This window comes from Tursiops truncatus, chromosome 2 (assembly GCF_011762595.2).
Source record: "Tursiops truncatus isolate mTurTru1 chromosome 2, mTurTru1.mat.Y, whole genome shotgun sequence".
In the NCBI taxonomy this organism is placed as follows: Eukaryota; Metazoa; Chordata; class Mammalia; order Artiodactyla; family Delphinidae; genus Tursiops; species Tursiops truncatus.
In genome coordinates this window covers 94237033-94256692 of record NC_047035.1, presented here as the reverse complement: position 1 = coordinate 94256692, position 19660 = coordinate 94237033, and the positions used below count along the sequence as shown (strand labels likewise).

Genomic DNA, 19660 nt, shown 5'->3' with positions numbered 1-19660 from the left:
TAAAGCAGTACTGCGCGCTACCCATTCCACGGGCCCCAACTCTCCAGGTTTAAGGGTATCTTCCTACAGCTAAAACACGCATGGGAAACCCAGAGGATGGTACACCGTGTGATCGGGAAAGGTTTCTAAAACGTACCTCACTTTTCCTCTCCTGGTGCTCGGGTTCGCCATTCCAGCCGCTTTACTAACCATCTCCCCATTTGGAGAGTCAGCGCCTTAAACCTCCTGTTTCGCACAGTCTGCAATTAGTGCGGAGGATGAACGGGATGAGGGGGAACCAATGAGAGAACAGCTGTAGGTGTTTGGACGGGCACATGCACCTCTAATTTCCCATCAGGAGGAAGAATTAACCAAAGCCTCAGCCTGCCGCCCCGGAACCAGAATAGGGCCTGAAGCAATCCTGCGGTTTTGCGGCCAGTTCACAAAAGAGCGAGTTGAAAAATGGAGCTCAGGGGCACTGCAGTTCACAAACCTGCAGAGTTAAAAAGGACAACTTTCGTCGAAAAATATATTGAGGTAAGGCAACGAAGAGGATTTGAAACCAAGGCAGAATTGCAGCAGACACGTTTCACCAAGTAGATTGGAGTCTCCTTTAAAGCACATGAAAAGCGGCCGACTTCGACAATGATGCAGTTGCCCAAAAAGGGCGTATGCGTTTTTGCCTGAATATATTCAGGCAAAAACGCATACGCCCTTCTTGGCCAATCAAGGAAGCGGGCAATGGAAATCCGCACAGCAAAGAAGTCTCTCTTCAACCGGTCCAAAGGGCCATCCGAAAAAAGTGTAAAAACCAGAGAGGCAGGACAGGCCATGCAGACCAGGGAGCCTTGTTACCCTGATTGGCCGGATTTTAATTGCCAACAGCCACTCTGGAGAAGTGTATGGTGTTTCCGGAAACATGTGAAAAACAGAGCTACAGAGCATAGGGCACTTCCACTCACGGGCATATATCTTGGGAAATATAAAAATCAACAAGACACAGCCACCCCAAAGCTTAGGGCTCCTCTGTTTACAAACTCCTCGACTTGGGTACAACTTAAACACCCCAGGAAAGAGAAAAATGGATAAAGAAGCTGTGGTACTTATGTACAATGGAATGTCACTCAGCCTTGAAATCACTGTCGTAAGGCCAGCAGCAGCATAATGAGTGGATTTAGGTACGATGATTCTAAGTGAAAGAAGTCACACAGAAAAAGAAACTTATCATAAGATATCACTCATAGACGGAATGTAAACATGGCTACACATGAACTGAATTACAAAACAGAACACAGTCACACATTTAGAAGACGCGCTTATGCCTGCTTAAGGGGAGAGGTGAGGTGGGGTGATGCATAAAACCAGAGTTTGAAATTAGCACAGATCCCGTTCCATAAACCACATATGTAATAGAGAAGACCTACTCTTTGCTCAGTGACCTGGACTCAACACCCGCTATGCACCGCAGAGGAATATACGTGACAAGTCAGAATCTTAAAACCTACGTATTGATATGTCTCCGTAAGGGAATCAAGTGTGTGTAGAGCGGCAGAAATACTGCAGTGAAATTCAGCTGAAGCCCATTATAAAAATAAATTTCGAAACACAAAAAAACACAAAGAGAGTGAGAGAGAGAGAAATTCTTACAAAATTCGTCCAGGGGCTGTGATGCACCCTGGATTGACCTTATCTACCCCCACAGCTGGATGACACATGAGGCTGGACACTTGGGGCTGAGAGGATTGGTGAGGTTGGGTGAGCAAATGCAGACCCTTTAAAGCAGTACTGCGCGCTACCCATTCCACGGGCCCCAACTCTCCAGGTTTAAGGGTATCTTCCTACAGCTAAAACACGCATGGGAAACCCAGAGGATGGTACACCGTGTGATCGGGAAAGGTTTCTAAAACGTACCTCACTTTTCCTCTCCTGGTGCTCGGGTTCGCCATTCCAGCCGCTTTACTAACCATCTCCCCATTTGGAGAGTCAGCGCCTTAAACCTCCTGTTTCGCACAGTCTGCAATTAGTGCGGAGGATGAACGGGATGAGGGGGAACCAATGAGAGAACAGCTGTAGGTGTTTGGACGGGCACATGCACCTCTAATTTCCCATCAGGAGGAAGAATTAACCAAAGCCTCAGCCTGCCGCCCCGGAACCAGAATAGGGCCTGAAGCAATCCTGCGGTTTTGCGGCCAGTTCACAAAAGAGCGAGTTGAAAAATGGAGCTCAGGGGCACTGCAGTTCACAAACCTGCAGAGTTAAAAAGGACAACTTTCGTCGAAAAATATATTGAGGTAAGGCAACGAAGAGGATTTGAAACCAAGGCAGAATTGCAGCAGACACGTTTCACCAGGTAGATTGGAGTCTCCTTTAAAGCACATGAAAAGCGGCCGACTTCGACAATGATGCAGTTGCCCAAGAAGGGCGTATGCGTTTTTGCCTGAATATATTCAGGCAAAAACGCATACGCCCTTTTTGGGCAATCAAGGAAGCGGGCAATGGAAATCCGCACAGCAAAGAAGTCTCTCTTCAACCGGTCCAAAGGGCCATCCGAAAAAAGTGTAAAAACCAGAGAGGCAGGACAGGCCATGCAGACCAGGGAGCCTTGTTACCCTGATTGGCCGGATTTTAATTGCCAACAGCCACTCTGGAGAAGTGTATGGTGTTTCCGGAAACATGTGAAAAACAGAGCTACAGAGCATAGGGCACTTCCACTCACGGGCATATATCTTGGGAAATATAAAAATCAACAAGACACAGCCACCCCAAAGCTTAGGGCTCCTCTGTTTACAAAATCCTCGACTTGGGTACAACTTAAACACCCCAGGAAAGAGAAAAATGGATAAAGAAGCTGTGGTACTTATGTACAATGGAATGTCACTCAGCCTTGAAATCACTGTCGTAAGGCCAGCAGCAGCATAATGAGTGGATTTAGGTACGATGATTCTAAGTGAAAGAAGTCACACAGAAAAAGAAACTTATCATAAGATATCACTCATAGACGGAATGTAAACATGGCTACACATGAACTGAATTACAAAACAGAACACAGTCACACATTTAGAAGACGCGCTTATGCCTGCTTAAGGGGAGAGGTGAGGTGGGGTGATGCATAAAACCAGAGTTTGAAATTAGCACAGATCCCGTTCCATAAACCACATATGTAATAGAGAAGACCTACTCTTTGCTCAGTGAACTGGACTCAACACCCGCTATGCACCGCAGAGGAATATATGTGACAAGTCAGAATCTTAAAACCTACGTATTGATATGTCTCCGTAAGGGAATCAAGTGTGTGTAGAGCGGCAGAAATACTGCAGTGAAATTCAGCTGAAGCCCATTATAAAAATAAATTTCGAAACACAAAAAAACACAAAGAGAGTGAGAGAGAGGGAAATTCTTACAAAATTCGTCCAGGGGCTGTGATGCACCCTGGATTGACCTTATCTACCCCCACAGCTGGATGACACATGAGGCTGGACACTTGGGGCTGAGAGGATTGGTGAGGTTGGGTGAGCAAATGCAGACCCTTTAAAGCAGTACTGCGCGCTACCCATTCCACGGGCCCCAACTCTCCAGGTTTAAGGGTATCTTCCTACAGCTAAAACACGCATGGGAAACCCAGAGGATGGTACACCGTGTGATCGGGAAAGGTTTCTAAAACGTACCTCACTTTTCCTCTCCTGGTGCTCGGGTTCGCCATTCCAGCCGCTTTACTAACCATCTCCCCATTTGGAGAGTCAGCGCCTTAAACCTCCTGTTTCGCACAGTCTGCAATTAGTGCGGAGGATGAACGGGATGAGGGGGAACCAATGAGAGAACAGCTGTAGGTGTTTGGACGGGCACATGCACCTCTAATTTCCCATCAGGAGGAAGAATTAACCAAAGCCTCAGCCTGCCGCCCCGGAACCAGAATAGGGCCTGAAGCAATCCTGCGGTTTTGCGGCCAGTTCACAAAAGAGCGAGTTGAAAAATGGAGCTCAGGGGCACTGCAGTTCACAAACCTGCAGAGTTAAAAAGGACAACTTTCGTCGAAAAATATATTGAGGTAAGGCAACGAAGAGGATTTGAAACCAAGGCAGAATTGCAGGAAACATGTTTCAAGAGGTAGATTGGAGTCCCCTTTAAAGCACAGGAAAAGCCGCAGAACTTTAGAAGACTGAAGGATTGAAAAAGTTTCAGCCTGCTCAGGGCTTTGTAGATGCTGAGCAGGTGGCTCCTGTGGGGGTAAAGTTTCAGCCTCCTCAGTGAGCTCTGGATGAGGAGGTTGGGCCTCCTGCTGGGATGGAGAAGTTTCAGCTTCCTCTGCGGGCTCCATAGTTTTATCTGGGCTCCCAGAAAAATCCCTAGGTATGCTCTCCTCAGGTTAAATGGCATACATACTGGGATATAAATAATGACCCTGCAACTGTTGTTCTAGACCCTGAGTGTTTTTTTTTGAAATTGGCCTGTAGTTTCAACAACAACTTTGGCATGCCGTTGAGGTTGACCTTGATCTTTCTTCAGATTTGGGGATGAAACCATAAACTTCATTGGTTTTGAGATCTTACTACCTAGAGGTGGAACAAGTATTTCAAACGATTGGTGAGCTTCAGCCTGATCCAGACCTGTGTCTTTAGTCTTACTTTTGTGTCCAGAAGGCAGAAACAAGGGCTAATTCTGATCCCAGTCTAGAATTGGAACTGCCTCTGGGAGCTCTTGCACTGGAACTGCCTCTGGGAACTTTTGATGCTGGGTTTGCTTGTTATTCAGATCCTGACGTGGAACAGCAAACTGATCTGGCCCTGTAGGCATCTCTCCAACCGAATCCATGTCCGGGTATGGAACCTCAGTCTCAGTCAACTCCTGATGATGCGGGGCCAACATCTGGAATGGAGACAAGGACGTCAAGTAACTAAAGCCCCCGGCTTCTGCCAGGGATGTAAGGGGCATGGGGCAATTTGGGAGGGGTTCTGAGGCGTGTGAATACAAAGCCTCTGTCAGCCGCGGAGGGTTGGGGGTTACCTGGATGGGGCCCAGGGCCCACTCCGGAGGCTGAACAGCCTGGACTAGAAGCCACCGTGCTTGCCACGTGAGGAAGAGCCGTGGAGCGCAGGCACGACACAGGCCAGCCGCGACATAACATGCGGCGGCTCCCAGGCGCAGCGACCCAGACCAGTGAGGAGCCGGAGCCACATCCTCCTTCAGAGCCAAACCGAACTGCTATGCCAGCACCCCGACGCGAGGGCTCACATTAGCAACCGCGCGCCCCGGCCCTGCATAACGTCCCATCCGTTATTTATGACATCTTTAGTTGCGCCACAGTTATTAGGCTCGTGCGGAGATCCAATCCACGCCACCAGAATGGGCCTTTTTCTCAGAGTCCCCAGGGCACAAGCCATCTTTCCCCTTGCAAAGACAACAATTACCTCCTGCCGGGACCTCTTCCCAACCCCGCCCTGCCCACCCTGGCCCCAAACAATGAGGCAGGATTTGGGCTGCAGACCCGAGTGGCCCCAAACTGCAGCAGCCCAGGGGTGGAGGGGGTTGGGAAGGATGCAGAGCTTCCCGTGGAAACCAAAGGACCTGGCATTCTGGGAAATTCAAAAGTGCTAGTCCAGTTGTGGCAATCTGAACTCTTCCTCCTCAAAGATGAAGTCTGAGAGACATTCTTCCTCCCTGTGGCCACAGGGCTGACATGAAAAGTAGCTGACCTGCAAAATGAGCACCAGTTAGGGTGGCAGGAGGGGAACACTCCTTACAGTTATGCTAAAATGTTGCCATTTCCTCCAAACTCTCAGTATTCACGTCTCATGATTCATTCACCACTCTGTTATTAGGGGTTACCACTGAATCAGTGATGACTCCAGAACTTCTGTAGGAGGGATTTGGGGCAGGTGAGCAATTCATTCTGGGAAAGAGAGTCTAAAACCAAGTGAATGGCCCTTTACATTAGCATGGGAAAACTTCCCCCATCCCACCTTGTCTCAACAGAGCCATTAATGTAGAAAAAACTACTGTGTCACTTTTCAGAGGTCTACCCTGTGTGAACATATGAAGACACTTAGAATGTTAAAGTCAGCATGTTAAGTAACGTTCTTGAAATACTGTAACTAGCACCAGTTTACTTCCTTCACAGTCCTTTCCACAATCTATTTAATTTTAGTCCTTTTTAATTGTCTGCTACACCTTTAGCACCTAAACTCCAAGAGACAAGGAGCTTCATCCTATTTCCAGTGCCTAGCACATAATGGTTTCTAAATGGAACTGATTCCAAGATTGGCCTCATTTAGGAGTGGATCTGTTGTTATAATCAGGTTTCCAAAATCTTTAGTATCAATATGGAATCCTTTCCTCTCACATTTCACAGGAAGATAGACTTCTTAAAGCCCAAACATGGATACGTTTGAAGTATCCTTGACTGATTAAAATGAACTGAAATAATTATTTTGTACAGGAAAAACTTCTAAAATTTTTACATTTTTCAGAACATAACCACCTTTTCTTTCTCTACTTTCTTCCCTTCAAAACAAACTTTGCAACATTGGGGGGAGTTAAATAATCACAAATCTAGCCAAAAATTAAGCTCTCAATGACATGAAACACATTTTTTGCTCCTTTTAAATAAAAATCCTATATGCAGTACATTAATGTTTTCTTTTAGAAATTACGTTGACAACTTAATCCCTAATTCGAGGTATCCATATAACTGGTTTACAGAAAGGTTCTTTGGCAAAAGATTTAACACAAGATATATAAGAGATCTGGGTAATACACCTTACTTGAAAGGCATGAAGAGTTTTTAAACAGTGTAGCATAATCACACTTAAGACCATAGTTACTTTGTTCCCAAATCCCTGCAATTCTATTTGAGGGGAGTTCTAAAGGGCCTGTGTCTTCTCCTGTGTCCACAACCATAGATGTACACTGGTGGCCCTCAATCCTGCTCTCCAAACATCAAATAACGGGCCAGAGACAAGGCTCGGAACTTGGAAAAGTCCTAGAAATTTCCTGCCTCAAAAGCAGTTTCACAGTTTCACCTTTTCCTAAGGAAGACAGAGATGAGTAGATATGCTGAAGTCTTCCAAATCCTGCTGATGGTTTTGAATTATGGCTACACTGGCTGTGTATTCCTTGAGTTTTTATCTCCACATACTTGAATTAAATCCTGTAGTTCCTCTTCGGTTCTAGCATCTGTGACATCTTCACAGGGTCTATATGCCACAGCTGTTTTACCACTTTCTGTAATAAAGTTAACAAGGATCAATTCAGAAGTGTTCTTGTTCTAAAACTTCCTGTATACAATGGTAGCACCGAATAATTAGACATTCTTTTGACTTCTAAAAGCAGAAAATAAGAGCATTTTCCTAGAAGTTCCCTCATCTGACACGTCAGTTTTTATTATAATTATTTGTGAAGACATATATAAGAAGTATCAACTTTGGTTCAAAAACTTTATGATCTTAGAAATAAGAACTAAGGAATAAGGACATAGAAATTAAAAGCTGTGGAAACAAAAATGTTCAATCACAATACAATTAAATAGGAAGGCATTAGGTGGGGGTCAAAGTGAGTTCAAACCTGGGAGAGATACCACTGGACTATAATAGATACTTCCTATTAGAAGCAAGGCAAGTGCCTACTCCTTGGGACCAAAATTCTACCAGATACAATGAACAAAGCTTTAGAGACAGAGACAGAGAGAGAGAGCATTTGAACACTCTACTGGCAGAAACTTGCCCATGTACATTTTGGACAATACAGCTTTCCTCAAGGCAAGCTACGGCCACCAGGCTTTTTGGTCTAAGGAGTTTTGGGTACATATAAGGAGTACCTTGGCATATTAGGCACAAACAGCCCAGTCATTTAGTTTGGTCCTTAAAGGTTGTTACCCAGAGTTGACAGCGGATGTAGATTCTGCCTGATGACCAGGGAAATCACACTTCACTGGAAGGATTGCCCAGGCTGGAAAGCCAAGACCAATCCAGGGTCAACTCTTACAAGCAAATAAGGTCTCTGACAACTTAGCTATGATTCCTCAGTCTCTAAACTTGCAGGGCTGTGCAGCAGAGGAGTGGTTCTATTCCGGGAATCTACGGATCATAAAGTTTCGTTTGGGCACACCCTGTGCCATTCTCACCTCTGTATAACTCGATAGGGAAAAAAATCAATCCTATTTAATCGCATGACCACTTTCAAGGTTTACAAAAACATAACCGATTATTATACAAGAATCATAATCACCCAATACATCAGAAATGAAAACGGAAATTAAACTGATTCCAAATACATAATCTAATAAACTCTTCAACAAGAAAACAGCAGTAATATTAATAGTCAATATATTTTGTCTGCTTACTATGTTTCAGGCATAGCTCTAAGCTTTTTAGATTCATCATCCCATTTACTCTTACAATATCCCCCATTTGGTGGTAAGCTGAATTACTAACCCTATTTGCAGATAAAGAAATTGCAGCTTAGAGATATTAAATACCTTCAAATGTCTCTGGCTAGAAAAACCTGAAATTGCAACAACAACAAAATCTAAGAGACAATGTTAGGACTCCAACACAGGTGTCCAAGGCTTATAATCACTACACTATTCTGTATGATAAGCAAGCAATTGAGGAAGAACTGGATCAAACACTTTCTGTATGAACTGAGGCCAGTCATTCTACATCTAAACACTGGGGACAATAATATGTGCTGTCGTCTTTCTCATAAATGCCACAAAGAACAAATGTAAGAAAGCTGCTGTGAAAGCATCTGGTGAATGAAAGAAGATGTAATGTTTTAGATAACCATTATTTTCATCCAATTAACTTTTCAAATAAGTTTATTTGCTCACTGAAACTGAAGTACTTCAAGGACAATCAAAAAGGTCTTACCTAAAATCACATTCAGCAACTTCTGGAATGCATCTGTCATAGCTTTCTGAATAGCAAGCTTCTGGGTTATCTTCCTTCTCATATGTAATGATAATGACCCTAAATCCAACCAGAACAGATGAATTTAAAATGCCTATATGAATAACGGATTTCTAGGTTATATGTTTAAAACTAAAAATGTATCTGTGATTCTTAGATCATTACCTTAGTGATTAAGGGCAGGCACCACACTGCGGTACGGGTGAATGTCTCCGTTGCAGGTACACCCTGGCATGGCATATTTTTACGGCTCAGATCTATTCTGGAAGTTTCTAAAATATTAGACGGGAAATGTAAACCAAGAACGTGGCACAAATCTCATATTACTCACAGATTTCAAATGGACAAGCTGAGGCTACACTGCTACAGACCCTGCTCTCCAGTGCGTAAAGGGCTGGACTCATACAGTGAGATAGATTTGGTTGTAGTGCAGATGATCTGGACTCTACGCAACCATCACCCACTCAGGTGAATGGTGGAGCCTCCTCCACCCCATTCACTAACAGCCCTGCCTCTGACTTAAAACCCTAAGCCCAATGCCATGGATTCTAGGAAAAAACTCAGTACCAATCGGAATCCCCTTTCTAGGGATCTACGTTTACTTATTCTGCTCAGGCCCTTTTATAGGAGGCAAAGGACTGAACATTTACACAAGAGTTTATTTCAATCTTTAGACAATGATTTTGTTGGGATAACTGAAGGACAGAAGACATCTGTATTTGAAGGACTATTTTAGCACAAAAATAATTATTAACCAAAAAAAAAAAAGATTCCTAACTAATTTTCCCTCCTCCTAAGCTTCTTCACAGGCAGTCAGTTCTAAAATTCTAAAGGTTAAGGTGCTTTCCAGTATTGCCTAGGATAAAAACCTATATTGTCAGGCAGAACAATTCTGCCCAGGGCTTTAGTTGCTCAGAAAAGGTGATGATGTAATTGAAAAGTTGAGTTTCAGAAAGAAAGGAAAAAAGAGAAATCCCACTCCCTCACCTCCCCACACACACACATACTGGAAAGCAGACCTTCCTCCAACTTATCCAAAGGTTCCTCAGCCATGCCAACTCCAGGACTCCTGCACTCATGGGAGGTCAACACCACCTCTAAAGCACAGAAGAACTTCAGGCTTTGCTTCTGAAGTGCTGTCACAATATTTGTATTTTCCCTTTCTTCAAGGTTAGAAAGATCCTGAAGCTGTTAGAATTTTGAATTAAAGGCTAGACTTCAACATATTCCGTTGTTAGAAATAAATACCAAACTTCAGCAATCCCAGGTAATAGTTTAGGTATCCTATCCCTTCAAAATCAACTGAGACTTGCCAACTGAGACTTGACTAGATATGGACCACTATTTTTTTTTTATGATATACCATACAAATACTGGAGAAAATTATGGACACCACCATCCAAGTCATTGAGATTATCACTAATTCTAGGTGGCAGGTCAATGCTCAGATACTTTCATGTGGAAGTCTCTCACATCTCCTCCCCATAGCCCTGTTCTGTTCTGCTCTCTAAAGTCTAGGAGTTCAATGTTGAAAGGAGTCTTGTTAGTCTAAGAAAATCTACAGAGTTTACCTTGATGATCCTTTTTGACGACCCACGGAAACCAAAGTTGTAATTTGCCAATTCTTGGCATCTGGAGTGCTTTAGGGCAAGCGTATTATGTTGAACCGCCTTAGGTCTGGTGCTGAGATCAACCTAAAGACATAAAAGACCTAAAAATATCACAACCCTACATAGAGACTCATATTGGATATACCTGAGATTTATCATTACCAATTTTATAGAGTGGTTGTGAAGATTAAGTAGGAAATTTTTAGCAATGAGTTCACAGTGATGCCTAAATAAATGTTATTTATTAAGTCAGTACTTTTCTGCACCATTTCCAGGACCCCTGATTAACCGGAAGGTTTCCTGACCTCTGGTGGTGAAAGTGATGATGAAAGAACCAAGGAAGCCCGGCAGAAGCCTATTATGGGGCTGGGGGTAAGCAAAGGAAGTGAACTGTTTTACTTGTCTCATCCTGTAGCTCCTGCTTGAGAATATGACGTGAAGAGGAGATAAGATGGACCTGCCACTGAATTAGGACCTTAATCTGTAGCACACCCTCCCTAAGTTACTAACCCCTGTAAGAAGAGGGAATACATATACCTCTATGAATGTAAATAAAGGAACCAAAAGCATTAGAGGTTCATCTGCATTAACAGGCTTCTTGAGAGTGCAAATATTTCCAGTCTTAACTCTCTAAAGAACTTACATATTACTGTGGAGTTTTTATATCACTAGTTCTTTCTTAAAGGTCCATTTCCATTTTGAACAGGGTGTAGTACATAAATATAGTCATAAAAATTCAAATAATACAAATAAAGTCAAAGCATTGTTAATTCTTTATTGATTTGTTTGTGCATCTTCCTCTGTCACTAGTTTATGAGCTCCTTAAGTGCTTGAAGGAACCATATATTATTCTTTCCTTGTTACCAGAAACAAGCATAGATCTTGGCATACAATAGAAGAGTGATGGTCTGTTGACTGAGTGAATGAATGAGTACATAAGAAAATGAAATCACTTTCTCCAACTGAAGCTGCCTGCTGGGAAGGAGAAATGAAGGTTAATTTTTAAATGTTGAGTGTCGCATGGGATGCTAGGCCCTGTACGGTGAGTCATAATGGAGCTGTCCTGGACAATTAGGAATCTTCAGAAGGGCTCGGAGCCCCTGGGTAGTAGAGACGGCTGACATCTAGGATAAACTTGCCACAGTTCTTCCTGGCAAACCTTTCCCTTTGTGCACTGAGAAAAACTCAGATACATTAGGCCTTTCCTTCATTTTATTTTAAGATGTTATTCTCTTTTCTGTATTTATAAAAAACAGAGGGGAGGGGCTTCCCTGGTGGCGCAGTGGTTGAGAGTCCGCCTGCTGATGCAGGGGACACGGGTTCGTGCCCCGGTCCGGGAAGATCCCACATGCCGCGGAGCGGCTGGGCCTGTGAGCCATGGCCCCTGAGCCTGCGCGTCCGGAGCCTGTGCTCCGCAGCGGGAGAGGCCACAACAGTGAGAGGCCCCCGTAACTCAAAAAAAAAAAACAGAGGGGAAGTAAGATAAGAAGTATGTATACCTGCCAATGAATAAAAGAACATGTAATTGGAACTTCCGTGCTGGTGCAGTAGTTAAGACTCCATGCTCCCAATGCAGGGGTCCTGGGGTCGATTCCTGGTCAGTGAACTAGGTCAGTGATCCCTGGTCAGTGAACTAGGTCTCACGTGTATGCTGCAACAAAGAGTTTGCACGCCACATTTCAGGAGCCTGCGAGCCACAAAAAAAGGAGCCTGCCTATGCAAATGGGGAGCCCACATGCCACAACTGGGGAGCCCTTGAGCCACAACTAAGGAGCCCGCCTGCTGCAACTGAGACCCGGTGCAAATAAAATTGAAAAAGAACGCGTAAGTAAAGTAGGGAAAAATTTCGGGGTTGTGGGTAGTAAACTAAGGCTCTGCATTAAATAAAGAAATCTAATACGAATGCCCTTTCCTCTCAACTCTATAGTGACTTGTAGAACATTTTCTTCAGTACTCTATCAGTGACGGGCTTTATGCTGTGAAAATCTCACAACCTACGCTCTGGAATGGTCTTAATGTCCAATATAAGAAAAGAACTCATTACTTACAACTGATACCAAGTAACTGTTTCATACTCTTTCCAGGACCATCTGTAATATCTGAGTGGTACGTGAAATGGTCGCAGGGTCCGCAAACTAAAGAATGTCTGACACAAAATCATTTCAATCCCAGGGAGTACAGCCAGGATTGAAGTGGGTGTTAAACAGATTACAGAGGTGGGAGGTAGTGTACCTGGAGTCACAGCTGAGGAGAGTTCTCAGATTCAATGTAGGTGAAATCAGTGAGTAAAGAAATATGGGTGAGAAGAGGCAGCAAGGTCAGTAGGAAGTAGCTAGAGCAAGAAGCCAATCAGAGAAGACACAAAATTATAAAGGGAAAGGTCTGGAAAATCTAAGCCTCACTCACTTATTCAGAGGAATTGAAATGGTCCTTGAAAAAGGAATGGTAGCTGAATGGAGGCACATAATGAAATGTTAATTCTGGGGAAGTAAAATTGGATGGCATGTTGATATGGAATAAGCTTTCTACAATGCATTAAAGAATATTTTAACCATTTTCTGGAATCTGAAGCGAGTTCTGAATAGGCAGTTTGAGAGTGATGAAGATGATGAAGCCTCCTTTATGTTACATCTGACCAAAGTTTGTCAAGCTCGGGACTTCCCTGGTGGCACAGTTGTTAAGAGTCCGCCTGCCAGTTCAGGGGACACGGGTTCGATCCCTGGTCCTGGAAGATCCCACATGCCGCAGAGCAACTAAGCCCGTGTGCCACATCTACTGAGCCTGTGCTCTAGAGCCTGTGAGCGAAAACTACTGAAGCCTGCGTGCCTAGAAACCGTGCTCCGCAACAAGAGAAGCCATCGCGATGAGAAGCCCACGCACCGCAATGAAGAGCAACCCCCGCTCGCCACAAATAAAGCCGGCACGCAGCAACAAGACCCAATGTAGCCAGAAATAAATTAATTAATTTTAAAAAATTGTCAACCTCACACACTTAAAATCAACATAAAAGTAAATATAAGGAAGACTCTTGTGAAGATTTCTTAAATTAAGGGGCAGCATAAAATGACATGGGGTTTAACATCGGTTAAGTTTGGGTTTGGCCTAGTTTCCACATTTACTGTCATGAACCTTAACTAAGTCACTTAACCATCCTGAGTTCGAGTTTCTTCATCTAAAAAAAAGAAAGAAACAACTAGGAAACTGGGGGATCAGTGGAGCAGTGCATCTGAGAGCACTCTGTACACCACATTGCTGTAGAAACGCTGGCCTTTTTTTTTTTCCCGCCCTGGGATCTTAGTTCCAAGACCAGGGATTGAACCCGCGCCCTCAGCAGTGAAAGTGCAGAGTCCTAACCACTGGACCACCAGGGAATTCCCGACGGCCTATTAGTTTTAAATTCAGCACATCATCCCAGTAGAGTGAGGAATTCCACATTTGGACCCACCTTCACTGGAGATGTGTGAAAAAGCTGCTTCTGGTCACGTGCCTTTTGGGCTCTGTGGGCATCCCTTGCTGAATAAAACTTGATGATGGCATAGAACCCAGGACCACCCAGTGCTGCATTTGGGAAGACCCAGACAGAATACAGAAGGCCAAACCGGGAGAAGACTGTGAACAGAGAATGCTGTTGGCGGTCTCACACTAAGAAAGTGCAGTAAATTTCAGGCCCAGGAAACCAAACCGCCCATTCCCTTATATTCCCCCAGCCCTTCGCCACAGGTAATTGTGGTGAGCCTCCTACTCCAAACACTTCTCATTTCATGAACAAGTTTCCCTCTGAAATCCTAAGCTTCGAGAAGCATTAGGAGGCAATGCCTTCTGTTGGGAACTATGCCTCAAAAATCTATGGGGGCGAGTTGACCGCTCAGGTCGTCTCTAGAACTAAGATTTCTCTCAGCGGAAACCACAGGCAGATGAGGTACTGAAGCAGTACCCCGGGGCGCCCAGTTACTGGGGCACGGGGCGGCTTCCTCCACCCCTCCCTCTGCTCCGGTTCCTCTCACTTGCAAGGGCTCGGCCGTGGATCCAGAGCTCAGCTCCCACACCAGCAAGGTTTTGTCACCCCCGATGGGAACCGCAAAAGGTACCAACTGCAGCATCCTAACATCACCGCGCGAGCGCTGCTTGGGACGCAAGCGGACTGCACCAGCGAACGGGCGCCCGCGCTTTTTAAAAAGTTAGTGCCAGTAAATCTAATATATAGAAAAATAGTTGAAAGCCCCTGAGTGTTTTGTATATAGAAAAGCTTGAGATTCAGAGCAAGTTCAGATCTTGACAATCTAAGAATAAACTAGCTCTCCATTCCATTAGAAGGGCTACGTAGCAGCTTCTGGTTATGGAACCAGAAACTCTCAGGCTCCAAAGGAGACATAAAACAGCACCACTTGTACTCTTTATAAAATTTCAGAAACAAACAAAATAAACAAAAATATATTTACACCTGTCCTATAAGACAAAGGGTACTTGAGACCTAATGTATATAAAATCAGTTTACAAACTGTGATGCACTATATCAATAAGTTCTCATCTGCACAGAGCACAGCATAGGATATGTGGCCATTAATGTTAATTCCCTTCCCCCCTGGATTCCTTTCTCTTGTTCCTTTAACTATGCGGATCCCTTACATTATTAAGCTAACAACGTAACTGAGCTATTATTAGCTTAATAATGTAACCAAGAATCTGATTTTTAGCCAGGGGGTAGTTCTTAGAAACTTAGGGAGCTGGAACTCTGAATGAATGAATTAAAATAATGCAATTACATCATTAATGTTAAAATTTATCATCACTGATTAAAAATTAAAATATTAAATTAAAAATTAAAAATTTATTATTCTGCAATTGAGACTCACCACAACGTGTGATGTCTGTCAGGCATTCGCTGTCACAATGCAGCTTGACTGTCTTACAGACAACCTCAATAATATTTTTAAATTGGCAGAGGCAGCAGGCCATACGGCTAGGTAAGATCCTATAAATGGAAACACAGGTAATTAAATTCGTGGTAAAAGAGTTACTTGAGTAGGTAGAAGAGGTGGGCCAAGGCCACCACAGACCAGTGCAAAAAGGAGTTCTTGGGGCGTATGGACTGCAGAACTGGATAGGGGTCGGTTGGCCAATTGCTGCTCTTGACTGTTGTAAATAAATACAGAGGAGGAGAGATGTGCCCAACAGAAGGATTAGGATGGCAGTAGATATGGTATGCCTAGAAAAAAGGGAATAGGGATTAGAATTGGGTGACATTGATCTGTAGTTTAAATCCGAAGTATCTCCTTCCAACCCTAAAGCCTCACTTTGGGTCGAGAGGACAGAGGAAGAAGGCACACTTCTAAGAAGAGTCTGAATAAGACCACACCTTCTGGAGTCCCTTTCTCAGTTCCTATTTGTGAGTAGTAATATAGTAGAAATTATTCTAGTAATAGAAAAGCATCGTGGGGTTAAACAATAACAGAGGTCACTTTGGCCAAATCTGGACAAAAGGAACATTCCAAAGAATAACATTATCATTATAATAAGGTATAACATAGTTAACTTATAAAAAAGCACATAAGTTCATAATGATACTCAAATGAAAAGTGGGGGAGCTCTTCTTTATATAATAATGTCAACTAATAAATGCAAAAGGAATGATAGAATTAGGAAAGTGTCATTTTGCATCTATCAATGTAATAATCGATTAAGACAAGGATTATCATTGATGCACAGCTGGGCGAAGAGTTGTTTGAAAGTAGGATCTTTACTGATCCCAAAGTATCACCCCACATATGATTTATCAATTACCAAGGGGAAAAATAATTTTACAATGGAGAGATATGGAAGATACCACCTTAATCAAGTGATCAAACTTAGCACTGGGCCACCTGAACTGATGAAGTAGGAAGAATACATCACCTACATAGTATTCTTCCCCAAAATATTTACTTTGAGTCTAATGAAGAAATAGACAAATCCAGATTGTCCGGCAATTTACAAGCTAACTGGCTTAGAGTCTTCAAAAATACCAATGTCATAAAAGACCAAAAAAAAAAATAGGGAAATATTCTAGATTAAAGGAAACAAAGATATGACATGCAATGCCTAATCTTTAATTGGACCCTGTATCAAAATAAAACAGACTGGATGTTATTGGCTCTGGCCAAGATGAAGTAACAAGGACCAATTTAACCTCCCACCTGAAACAATGAAATCATCAGACAGAACATATGAAACAACAGTTTTCAAGAAACTGGACCTCAGGCAATAAAGTTCAGAGATCCCCAGAAGATGGGAAATAAATGAAGTGATCCCTATAATTGCCCTAACTTACTTCTCTGAGAGAGTGCCCTGGTCATCGTACAGGAAAGAGAAGTCCAGGCAGAGACTGGTGGACTCCCTGACTGACGAAATGGAGCTGACAGTCTGGGAAAACCAAGGTAACTAGAGTTCACAAAGCAGACTACCAGAGAGAAAAGAAGTGCACAGACAAAGAACTCTGGAGATATGCAGAGGGATCTCTTGAGAATTCAACAAACTATTTGTCAGTACATCTGTGTGAGGAATTACTTGATACCAGGAAAAGAACCACATGAAAGGATTAATAATAAGAATATCTGGATATCACATAGGGTTGTAGGAATAGTACCTGTTCCTACAAGTCAAACTGGAAAACCTCATGATATTCAGAAAAGACTTGTCTCAGTAGTTGCAAATAATGAGCTCCAGACTAAAGGGTACTTGGACTCCTACCCAATGAATCTTAAAAGCTACACCTAAAAGAATAAAATTGTTTTGAGTAACTTCATTCCACCCAAAACAAAGCCCAAGCATTTTACAAGAATTTAAATATATATAGTACACAAGAAACAAAAACACACAGTATCGGGGATCATATGAAAAACTGCCAAGCATGCAAAGAAGTAGGAAAATATGACCCATAGTGAGGAGAAAAGGCAATCAATCAAAACTAACCCATAATCTATACAGATGTTAGAATTCGCAGAAAAGAACATTTTAAAAGTTTTTATACATGAAGAAAAGTTATTATAACTGTATTTCATATGTTCAAAAACCCAGACAAAACACTGAAAATCTTAAGAACAGGCACGGAAAACGGAAAACAGTCCCAAATTGAGCTTCTAGAGGTTAAAAACAATGGCTAAATTAAAAAGACATTGAATGAGGTTAATTGCAGATTAGACACTGCAGAAGAAAGGGTCAGTGAACATTAAGGTATAGTAATAGAAACTATCCAAAATGAAACAAAAAGAGTAACAAAACAAAACAACAACAAAACTTAATAGAGCATCAGTGAGCTGTGCAACAACTTCAAGTGGCCTAATACATGTGAACTTAGAGTCCATGAAGGAGAGGAGAAATACAAAAATTTGAAGAAATAATAGCCAAAACTTTTCCAAATTGGTAAACAGTATAAAGCCACAAAGTCAAGAAGATCAATGAACTTTAAGCATAAGAAACATGGACAAAACTACACCAAGGCACAAAATATAATCAAATTGCCCAGAACCAGGAATTAAGAGAAAAATTTAACAGCAGCCAGAGAAAAAACCTTTACACTACATAGAGAGGAACAAAGATAACAATGACAGCAGAATTTTTGTTGGAAACAATGTAAATGAGAACTCAGTGGAATAACATCTTTAAAGTAGTGAACTGAATTCTATCAAGCTAGAATTCTATACCCAGATGTATCAAAACAAAAGCAAAATAAAGACTGTCTCAGACATACAAACGCTGCAAGAATTCTTTACAAGTAGAATTTCACTATAAGAAATGTTAAAAGAAGTATTTTTAAGCAAAAGGAAAATGACACCAGATTGGAATATGGATCTACACAAAAGATTAAGAATACTGGAATTGGGACTTCCCTGGTGGTTCAGTGGTTAACAACCTGCCTGCCAATGCAGGGGATATGGGTTCGATCCCTGGTCCGAGAAGATCCCACATGTCGCCGAGCAACTACGCCCGTACGGCACAACTACTGAGCCTGCACTCTAGAGCCTGTGTGCCACGACTACTGAAGGCCACGCACCTAGAGCCTGTGCTCTGCAACAAGAGAAGTCATCCAATGAGAAGCCAATGCACTGTAACGAAGAGGAGCCCCTGCTTGCCGCAACTAGAGAAAGCCCAGGCGAAGCAATAAAGACCCAACACAGAAAAAATTAATTTAAAAAAATACTTAAAAAAATTTTTGAAAGGATTTTAGTCATTCAATATATGTCTCTGACCACAATGGAATTAAATTAGAAATTAACAAATCCGAAAAAGTTCCAAATATTTGGAAACTAAACAACACTCTTCTGAGTAACTTTGTGGTCAAAGAAGAAATCAAAAGGGAAATCAGAAACTATTTTGAACTCACTGAAACTGAAAACATAATATGTCAACATGTGGGTTATTGCTAATGCGGTACTCAGTTTCCTCAACTTCCACCTTAAACTGGGAAAACGAGAGCAAATTAATCACAGAGTAAGAGAAGGAAGAACACAATAAAGATCAAAGTAGAAATAAATAAAATGGAAAACAAAAATACTATAGATATTAAAAGGATAATAAGAGAATATATAGAATACTTTATACTAATAAATTCAAGATGAAATGGACAAATTCCTTGAAACGCATGCACTACCAAAGTTTATTCAAGAATACAGATATTAAAGAAATTGGGTGTGCAGTTTAAAACCTTCCAACAAAGAAAGCTTCAAGTGCAGGTGGCTTAGCTGATGAATTCTACCAAACATTTAAGGAATAAAATAATGCCAAGTCTACACAAACTCTACCAGAAAGTTGAAGAGAAGGGAATACTTCCCAACTTATTTATAAGGCCAACTTTCACCGTATCAAGATTAGACAATGACATTACAAGAAAACTATAGACCACTATCTCTCATGAACACAGAGGCAAAAAATCTTAACAAAATTTTAGCATATCAAATCCAATAATATATAAAAAGATGATACATCATGACCAAGTGGGGTTTATCTCAAGAATGAAAGGTTGGTTTAATATTTGAAAATCAATTTACCAACTTACTACACTAAAAAAGAAAAATCAGGACATCTCTGGTGGGGCAGTGGTTAAGAATCCACCTGCCACTGCAGGGGACATGAGTTTGACCCCTGGTCAGTGAAGATCCCACATGCCACGCAGCAACTAAGCCCATGCACCAG

The 19660-nt window shown here is 42.3% G+C and overlaps 1 protein-coding gene across 1 annotated transcript; it reads right to left on the bottom strand.

Annotated features, from left to right (window-relative positions):
• Positions 1–5432: 5432 nt before the first annotated feature.
• Positions 5433–14592, bottom strand: LOC109549565 (RAD52 motif-containing protein 1-like). The gene is made up of 7 exons (XM_033851675.1): positions 14497–14592; positions 13938–14117; positions 10454–10576; positions 9902–10070; positions 8844–8942; positions 7112–7197; positions 5433–5669 (listed from the first exon to the last, which is right to left on the bottom strand). Exons 1-7 carry the CDS (start codon positions 14590–14592, stop codon positions 5568–5570), a joined length of 855 nt encoding a protein of 284 aa, XP_033707566.1. The 3' UTR covers positions 5433–5567.
• Between the last annotated feature and the right edge of the window lie 5068 nt (positions 14593–19660).